This window comes from Oncorhynchus mykiss, chromosome 5 (genome assembly GCF_013265735.2).
Source record: "Oncorhynchus mykiss isolate Arlee chromosome 5, USDA_OmykA_1.1, whole genome shotgun sequence".
Lineage (NCBI taxonomy): Eukaryota > Metazoa > Chordata > Actinopteri > Salmoniformes > Salmonidae > Oncorhynchus > Oncorhynchus mykiss.
In genome coordinates, this window is record NC_048569.1 from 65707608 (window position 1) to 65717878 (window position 10271).

The window sequence follows — 10271 nt, forward strand, 5'->3', positions numbered from 1 at the left end:
TTTATTGTGTTACTATTTATTATTTTTTACTTTAGTTTATTTGGTAAATATTTTCTTAACTCTTTCTTGAACTGCATTGTTGGTTAAGAGCTTGTAAGTAAGCATTTCACGGTAAGGTCTACACCTTTTGTATTCGGCGCATGTGACAAATAAAGTTTGATTTGATTTGACATCTCTGGAAAGACCTGAAAATAGCTGTGCAGCGACGCTCCCCATCCAACCTGACAGAGCTTGAGAGGATCTGCAGAGAAGAATGGGAGAAACTGTTCCAAGCTTGTAGCGTCACACCCAAGAAGACTTGAGGCTGTAATCGCTGCCAAAAGAGCTTCAACAAAGTACTGAGTAAAGGGTCTGAATACTTATGTAAATGTGATAATTCTGTTTTTAATTTAGAATACATTTACAAACATTAATAAAAAACAGTTTTTGCTTTGTCATTATTGGGTATTGTGTGTAGATTGATGAGAGAAAAAAAATATTTAATCAATTTTAGAATAAAGCTGTAACGTAACAATGTTGAAAAAGTTAAGGGGTCTGAATACTTTACAAATGCCCTCTAGCTTGCTTCCATTCAGCCACAAGAGCATTAGTGAGGTCAGGCACTGATGTTGGGCGATTAGGCCTGGCTCGCAGTCGGTGTTCCAATTCATCCCAAAGATGTTCCATGGGGTTGAGGTCAGGGCTCTGTGCAGGCCAGCCAAAATCTTCTACACCGATCTATACAAACCATTTCTGTATGGACCTCACTTTGTGCACGGGGGCATTGTCATGCTGAAACAAGAAAGAGCCTTTCTCAAACGGTTGCCACAAAGTTGGAAGCACAGAACCATCTAGAATGTAATTGTATGCTGTAGCGTTAAGATTTCCCTTCACTGGAACTAAGGGTCCTAGCCCGAACCATGAAAAACAGCCCCAGACCATTATTCCTCCTTCACCAAACTTTACAGTTGGCACTATGCATTGGGGCAGGTAGTGTTCTCCTGTCATTCGCCCAAACCCAGATTTGGACTGCCAGATGGTGAAGCGTGATTCATCACTCCAGAGAACGGGTTTCCACTGCTCCAGAATCCAATGGCGGTGAGCTTTACACCACTCCATCCGATGCTTGGCATGGTGATCTTAGGCTTGTATGCGGCTGCACGGCCTTGGAAACCCATTTCATGAACCTCCAGATGAAGAGTTATTGTGCTGACGTTGCTTCCAGAGGCAGTATGGAACTCGTAATGAGTGTTTTAATTGAGGACATACAATTTTTACAAGTTTCAGCACTCGGCGGTCCCGTTCTGTGAGTTTGTGTGGCCTACCACTTAGCAGCTAAGCCGTTGTTGCTCCTAGATGTTTCCACTTCACAATAACAGCACTTACAGTTAGTTGACTGGTGCAGCTCTAGCAGGGCAGAAATTTGACAAACGAACTTGTTGGAAATGTGGCATCCTATGTCAGTACCACATTGAAAGTCACTGAGCTCTTCAGTAAGGCCAATCTACTGCCAGTGTTTGTCTATGGAGATTGCATGGCTGTGTGCTCAATTCTATACACCTGTCAGCAACTGGTGTGGCTGAAATAGCTGAATCCACTAATTTGAAGGGGTGTCCACATACTTCTGTAATTATAGTGTAGCTAATAGGCATATTTGAGTTGAGGAGACATGTAGGGCCTACCTATGCACGACTATGCAATTGAATCCATACACCTGTGCTGTGCTGTTCTAATCATACTTCTGGCGAGTCTATACTAAGCATTATTGGTATTTATTATTTTTAAAGACAATTTATGCGATATCTGAAAATGTGGTCTGAGGCACCATATGCGTTCGCGGAGCCTCGGAAAGTAAGCAGACGCCAAATTGAGCTCCTTGCTGCATCGCCGTGCTCCACCCAAACAATGTGGAGGGCTCCAGATTGACATGATTGTTTGACGGTAGGTGGGGGCGGGAGGTCCTGTATAAACACAAACTTACTTATTTGACAACTTCCTTCACAACCGTTCTGCTCAACAGCTATGCTCTGCTCCGCGAAGTGCAAGAAGTATGAATGCCCTGACTTCTGCAAAGGCTATATCACCGTCAATTCTGCACGGCCAATTCAGATGTGGAGTTGACCATGTAGCGCCTAGAGATTATGGAGTTTACCTCAATCTGGAGGTGGAGAGACACCTGGCGGTTTTAATGAAAAATTCGTTTGTAGTGATTTGTGGATTGAAATTGGAACCTTATTCTACAGTTTGTCCACTAGGGGTCATGTAATACTAAGAAGTCACAAACTAAAAAGCATCGAGTAAAAATGAAAGGGAATGTGTAGCAATGTGATATTGTTGAGGTATGCAACATTCGGATGTTTTGTTTGTTAAGTTTCCAGGCTACAGTCCAATATGAATGGAAGTGAAATCTGTTCTCCTCCCTTGAAGAAAATAACATATTTTGAGGCAAAAACAAAAATCGTTTAGGCTACCATGTCCACCACTATAAAAGCTGCACAAAACACTATTTTGAATTGACTGTCCATGGTCCCAAGCAATCAAGACAGAACTGTTGGTTTATATCCTGCAAAAGCCATTTTACAAGCAAGTTTTTTATCTCATGTGATTTTGAAATAGACTAAGGTTTATTCCATGATTAGCCCACAATAGAGACTTCTCTGTAGCCCATCCCTTGTATTTTATCTCAATACATGTCTGATCCAGGTTCTTGTCGTGGAATGTAGAATAACGAACAGGTGAGCACACATATCAAGAGTAAGAACTGGCTCCTAAGTAGTTCGTTTTTTTCAGTGTCAGTGTAGGCCTGTGGTGGAAATGCAGACCCGCGAGACTGCGAAATCCAAGTCTTGGTTAGGGTGATGATCAATTGTAAATGTGCGTCTACAGGTAACTACCACAATAAAGAAAAGACTTGAGTAAATGAGGGATACAAAGTACAGCATATTGAAAGCAGGTGCTTGCACACAGTTCTGGTTCCTGGGTTTGGGGCGGCAGGAAGCCTAGTGGTTGGGCCAGTAACCAAAATGTTGCTAGATCAAATCCCCGAGCTGACAGGGCAAAAATATGTCATACTGCCCCCGAACAAGGCAGTTAACCCACTGTTACTAGGCCGTCATTGTAAATAAGAATTTGTTCTTAACTGACTTGCCTAGTTAAATAAAGGTTAAATATTATTTTTTTAAATGCCCTGTTGCTTATTCTTTTGGCTACCATGGTTAGAAGAAGGGTGTGTGTTACCCACTTGTGGGAGATTCTGGAGCGGCGCCTAAGACAGCGTTTTCAACCACAAAACAGCATATTATAGAATTTCTCGTGGAAGCATGGTCTTGCATCCCTTCTGAAGAGTTCCAGACAATTGTAGAAGATAAGCTAAGGCGCATTAAGGCTATTCTGGCGGCTCGTGGTGGCCAAGCGTCCTATTAAGACGCTTTATGTTGGTGTTTCCTTTATTTGGTCAGGTACCTGTATAATCAGCCTATACATAATGTTATTTATCGCCAAATCAACTCAAGCCTAAGATGGCGAGATAGCTTCATGAGTGAACAATTATGAAGTAAGATTTGGCATTCCTCCCATGCAGCTGTCTGGGTCCTCGGCTGAGCTCAACGGTGTGAGCAAGGCAGCCGCTGCCAGCTGGAGGGTAGACTTGCCCAGGGCGGTGGAGGATTCGGGATGGGTAGGGGTTCTGTGACCAACTAGCTGTGAGTGTGTGCACGGTGAAGGCTCCGTGCAGATTTCGCCACAAGATAAATTACAATTGAGAGGATCTCACGGTCGACTCTGAAAACTTTAACTTCCCCACGGTTAGGCTACCTTCACCTGCTCTCCACCTCAGTAAAAACTGAACTTGAGTCATGAGTCATCAACAAATAAAAAAATGTGGGCCTATAGCAAATTGACTTGGCCTGAATGAAATATAACTTTGTTTATCATTGATGTGCTATCTTTTGTAGATAGGGATAGCCTAAAATGTAAGTCAAATAAATTTCATAATTTATTTCGAATGACTTTTGGGTCTGTATCGGGGAAATCATGAAAGGCTCATTGAAATATCGATTTGAATATTATATAGATGAAAGAAAGCCATTTTAACCCACCCAAACATTGCCAATACAGTTGATGTGGTGTTTTGGGCAAGATAAGCCTGTGCTTGTAACGTGGAGGGGCCCTGTTATACAGATAGCTGATAGTCCTGTACATAGATGGATCAGGTGCTGATGTATGCATTACAATAACACCATGTTTCTGCAACACAATGAACTGGAATGCAAGCGCTGCTCCCCTCCTGTCATGGAACACATAGACCCTTACACATTAGGCGTACATGCCATGTCATCTGTTCTGCCCAGAGCATCCTCTGACAAAGACCAATTGGAGCAGGTTGCAGGCGCATACGTTTGTGTTTGTCTACATGTGAATTATGTAGAAAATGTAGATGGATATTATTGATATGACTTCTTGACAAGTAACACATAAAACCCGTGAGAAGTGATCGAGGAATGAATGGTAAAGCCCTGGAAATAGATTCCATAGCTTGTGCTGCCTTTCTCCTCTGAAAATTCATCATAAAAGGTATTAGTAAACATTGTTATTATTATGATAATTATGCTATTATTCGTATAATTATGATAATTATTATTAAACAGTAGTCATATATTATTATTTTATAATTCAAAGAGGATTATTTCATTGGAAAATGCATCCCATAGTCTCATTTCTGAAAAACAGTGCTTTCAATAGTCACACTTGCATGTGGATTTAAAGAATATTTACCGGTCAATTTCGCTTGTGAATTAGTATATCAGTGTTTCAGTTAAATAATCAGTATATGTATACATACTGTATATAGCCATAAGTGAAACTGAGGAGATCTCCCTTTCGATAACATTTTGTTTACAGAAGTAAGAAGTCATACGTTTGTTTAAACCCAATGGACTCAATAATAATAATAATACTATCAATAGGCCTAATATTAATCCTATCATTAATAATAACAACACAAAAAATATGTATTGATTTGACTGGGTTAGAGTTGGGGTTTCAATAGTGTATTATTTACAGTCAATAACGTTTACAATTATATTGCAATGACTGTGCATTATTACTGGTTAATAGTATATGTGGCCATCATGGTACAGGCTTATAATAACATGGGACAATATTTGACCCAAAACGTATATCATTAAATAACTGAATAAACACTTATTTAATTAACTGTAATGATAATAAACAATTATTTAAGCACTTTTAAATCGTAAGCCTTGGTTTAAGCGATTGTGGATATTTAATTGCATCTATAGCATTGTCTTTTGTTTGTTTAGAAGGGTACAAGAGTGTGCATAATTGCAAATTGCAAAACAAAATATTTAGGATATGTTACACATCAGATTCGGAAATTGATGAATACATCAGATTCAAGTGAGAACTAAAATAATCCACCGACTAACAAACAATCAAACTAACTTGTTTTCGACTTGAAAGCCATGACCATTAATATGCAAATTATGTTGTTCTGGTTCTGGACTTATGTATTGTTTAGCCAATCAACTTACTCAGATTCTTAAGAATTGACCACTATGAGGTTTCAACACTACTGACACTGTGTAAACGTCCACACTGTTTTTATATAACATGCATTCCATCAACATAAAACCAATACTTTTGATGATATTCCATATTTAGAAGATGTACGTGCAGTAGAGTATCGTTAATAACCCAAGATAATGTGTAAGGTAGCGCACTCACCACTCCTCACCTTGTCCGTCTTCTCTTCCCTTTGCCCTATCCTTCATTTCCTGGTAACGGTGACACGTTAACCACGTGATATAGATGGCTGAATAAATAGCTTTTGAGCGCTATGAAAAGGAATAGTATGAAGCTCACGCAGGATACTTACTCTGTGCCTGTGCGTAAAGATATTCATACAGATATACAACAGTAGATTAACGGCCTAAAATACAAACGCATGCAAGAAAGAAATACTTAATTAATGATTAATGTACCTATTAATGAATAAAGACAGCTTGTAGTGAACCTCAAGTAAATAGCCTTACTGATGTATGACTTTTCCATTCAAGTTTTGTTTTCCTGCGCTTGAAGTCAGAAGAGTTTCTTCCTCGGTGAAACGAACCATAGCCTCCATACCAACTGGTTGGAGTGGCGTTACACCTGGTTACAAGCGTCGTCTTGCTCTCTTCTATATTCCAGTAATGTTTCTATGCAGCTCGTCGAATTAAACAGGAGTTAACAGTGGTCCTCCGAGGAGCTGGAGAGTGCTATACGCACGGACTGAGTACACCCAGCGTCGGAGCTGAAAAAACTCAGTACGGAACGAGAGGGAGGAAGAGAACCAGTCTCTCCAAGGATGACTCTAGGGACGGATATGTCGGACAACTCTGCTTTGTCTGATGATGTGGACATAGATGTGGTTGGGGGAGACATTTCCGTTGGCAAGGATGGGAAATACCTTCATCGCGATTTCCTAGACAATGACTCGGACGATAATTTGTCTCAGAACGCGGGGGAGAGGGGTTCCTCTCCCGGCCTCAGCAGCTCAGAGTGTCCGGCTGACCAGGTTGGAGTTGGTGGAGATTCAGGGGCCATGATAGGAGATAAGCCTGGTAAGAACGCTCTAGTCAAGCCCCCGTACTCCTACATAGCCCTGATAACCATGTCTATCCTCCAGAGTCCCAAGAAACGCCTCACTCTCAGCGAGATCTGCGAGTTCATCAGCAACAGGTTCCCGTACTATCGGGAGAAATTCCCTGCTTGGCAAAACTCCATTCGTCACAATCTTTCTCTCAATGACTGCTTTGTCAAAATCCCACGTGAGCCTGGCAACCCCGGAAAAGGCAACTACTGGACCCTCGACCCAGAGTCCGCCGACATGTTCGACAACGGGAGTTTTTTACGCAGGAGGAAGCGCTTCAAGAGGCACCAAGCCAACGAAATCCTCAGGGACGCTGGGGGGTTCCTGCCCGGGTTCGGATACGGCCCTTATGGGTACAACTATGGACTCCAACTGCAGAACTTCCATGCTCATAACCCCTATCATCCTCACCTCACAGCAGGCGCTTTCCCTTTCCATAATACACCTTGTGGACTCCCCTCGCCAGCCTCAATATTCCCCACGCCACATCCCCTGCCCTCTCTATTAGGGGCTGATTTACGAAAGCCATTCTACCCTCAACTAAGCCCTACCTTGCCCGGCCTGGCGCCTCTCAAGACGGACACTAACACGCCAATTCGGCCTTCTTTCTCGATAGACAATATAATCGGTGCAGCTAACTCCGTGGCCTCCCCGTACAGTGCACAGTCGGGCAGCCACAGTCACAGTCAGGCTCAGATCCTGGCCATGTTGAACCCTGCACTCACCTCAGCTTCGAACCACTTGAACCTCTCGCAGGAAACCATGCTTCAGCCTGGTTCACAGACATTCTCCAGCAAAACTGCAAATCTTAACATTTGTCATTTCTAAACTGGCAGCAAAAACAAAACTCGCAGAAATCCTACCCGTTATGGTTCTGTCGTCTTATGTGAAGGTAGGATAAACGTTCTTTGAGAAATAAGAGTGTTGCTCTACCCCCTTTTCTGATCGGAGAGAGGAAAGTTAAATGTATATTTATGGATTGTAAATATGTATAGGATACAATAAATGGAAGAAGCATGATGGTCAGATAGCAAATTCTAAGACAACATTAAGTGTATTCGTTGGCCCAGGCCCTCAACTATCTGAGCAAATATCCAGCTATTTTAACACAAGTTAAATGTCACGTATCTCACTCTGTGGGGAATATTTAATTGTTTCTTAACTATAATAGAGATTTTATTATGATTTGTATTGTTATATATATATGTGTGTGTATATATATATACATATGTATATACATATATATATATATATTGTGCGTTGTGAGATAAGAGATAAAGCACTGTTAATACCGAGACCGCAAACTCAGGTTTTAATTGTTAGAAAGCACATTGAGACAAGGAGGGTTATTAAATACAAATCTAACCTTTCCCACTGCCCCTCGTTCCCTTAAAAGCGGTGTTGTGGTGACTTTGTATGGATATTATTTCATGTTGTCAGTGGACAGATATGTGGTTTTGGTGTAAAGCGCATTACCTCACATCCTGTTAAACTGTTGTGCTTTAGTTCCTATCTATTTCATTGAAATTAATATGTGAAACGTATGTTATGTGTATAGACAGAGACACTTAATGTTCATAGGTCATTTTTTGTTGTAATGACAAGAATAATAAATGTTTGTGAATTTAAAAAGACTTTCGTTAACTTGTTTATTGGAACGTTTTATTGGCAATATGCCTGCACACATGTCTACTCAAAGCCTAAAATCACCTTAGGAAATATAGAATGTGTGCGCCTACGTTTTTAACTTGTATTTTTGCATTTATCTAAGTCATCATTGTTGACCCGAGATCAAAGTTCAATCTTTATGTGTAGGGCCAGTTTGAACCGTTTAGTCTTTGAGAGGCCTACAAGCGCACTTTCTGAAACGATTATGAGCATACATGGTAGTTTACGCATTGGTGCCATAGGTTTAAATCTGCAGTTACATTTTGCGTGCAATCTGTAGGAATTAGGAGCATTTATTACTAGTCTATTATCAATTTCAATATCACCAGTAGCCCATAAATTTGCCGATATACCACTACAGCCAACAAGTGTTATGATGACAGACATGCACATATAGATACAGATTTGTGATGTCTGAACTCTCACATTCTGCAGTGATAAATATTCTGGAAGGGTGCGCATGTATTCCTCTAGTGTGTCTCTAAGGGCGTTAATAACTGACCATTTTTTTGGCAAGTAACAAAGGGTTAAATTAATGGGGACATCAGGAATTTTGAGGCCTGTAATTGATTGTGAGCGTTCTGCATGAATACCCAGATTTTTGGGGTTTGGTTGCTAATTTGTAGCAGTATTGTTCATCAGGATCCTAATCCACGATAATGCGGATTTTTGCCCACTTGTTGATGTTGTCACTGAAGACCGAGTGCCCAGGGGCCTCATTTATAAACCGTGCGTACATACAAAATATAGCCTACGCCAAAATGTGCGTGGGCCTGTTTTCACGCAAAAGTTGGCATTTATAAAAATGTAACTTAACGTGAGAATGTGCTCACCTCCCCGCAAACTTTAGTACGCACATCTCTACTAGTGGTTGAAATATTGTAGGCCTATTGCAAGCGGGCAGGTAAGTAGGTCTACTTTGTTCAGATGGGGGATAGGGTGATAACCTTATTCAATAAAAAACTAAAGACAGGAAAACATATTAACAAGAATGCAGCAGTTTTCCATTAATGAGAAGAGCTATAATCGGTGTTTAACTTTTAGAATCCGACATATTTCATTTTCATAACCATCGCAGAAAAGATTCCTCACGTGTCTGTGATGGGTTCATGTTCTCGAAGCAGCCATGCAACAAATTACATTACATTACACACACTATTTGAAGTTTTGCAATCCCATAGGTAGCGCGGTTTATAATATACAGTTGAATTTAAGACGTGAACAGTTGATATGTTATATTGAAATAGGCCTATGTATGCTCCTGTAAGTACTGTAATTACTTGTTTTGAATAGCCTGCCTTAGACAATGTTTCAGAATTCGCAGGCAGTCCATTATATTTAGGTTGGGGGAAAAGTCGATGCAAAACATTGTGGAATTCACAGGTTCTGCCGACAGGTCCACAATAATGGTCCATTGTTTTCTTTTCAGAAACTGACACAGTCCTTTGCCAGATACAACTTAAATCACTGGAAAATATGAAAACCTTCTGCCAACAAAGTAGATAGTCTGGTATCTTATGTAGAATATTTGACAGTATAGGTAGGCTCCAGTATTGCTGTGCCATAGGAGCGTGACATCATTGCCTATTTAATCTCAGAGTCTATACCAAGGAAGGATATGAAAACCAAATAATATTTTGATAAACTAAACATTGAACAACAATGAATCTGTTGCTTAGAAGTGTGGGCTGTAGCGTTTAGCCTACTTTTACGTAGTTTACAATATCCAATCAATATCAATACTATAACACAATACAATCAATAAAATACAATCAATCTTGCAGAATGTGCTGGACAGTCACTACAGAACTGTGATCAAAATGACCGTTGCTATTTATTTTTAAAACTGCCATGGCCTATCAAATAGTTCCAAATTATATACCAAATGAAGGGCGTTATTGTCACCATAAAATGTTAATGGAGGACATTTTCCAGGTGGAGTTTTCATGCACAATTTTGCAACAGGTCGGATTTA

General features: G+C 40.5%; 1 protein-coding gene across 1 annotated transcript; it reads left to right on the forward strand.

Annotated features, from left to right (window-relative positions):
• The first annotated feature begins 5858 nt into the window (after positions 1-5858).
• foxd2 (forkhead box D2) lies at positions 5859-8260 on the forward strand. Its single transcript, XM_021603939.2, has one exon. It carries the CDS (start codon positions 6344-6346, stop codon positions 7454-7456), a length of 1113 nt encoding a protein of 370 aa, XP_021459614.1. The 5' UTR covers positions 5859-6343; the 3' UTR covers positions 7457-8260.
• The last annotated feature ends 2011 nt before the right edge of the window (positions 8261-10271 follow it).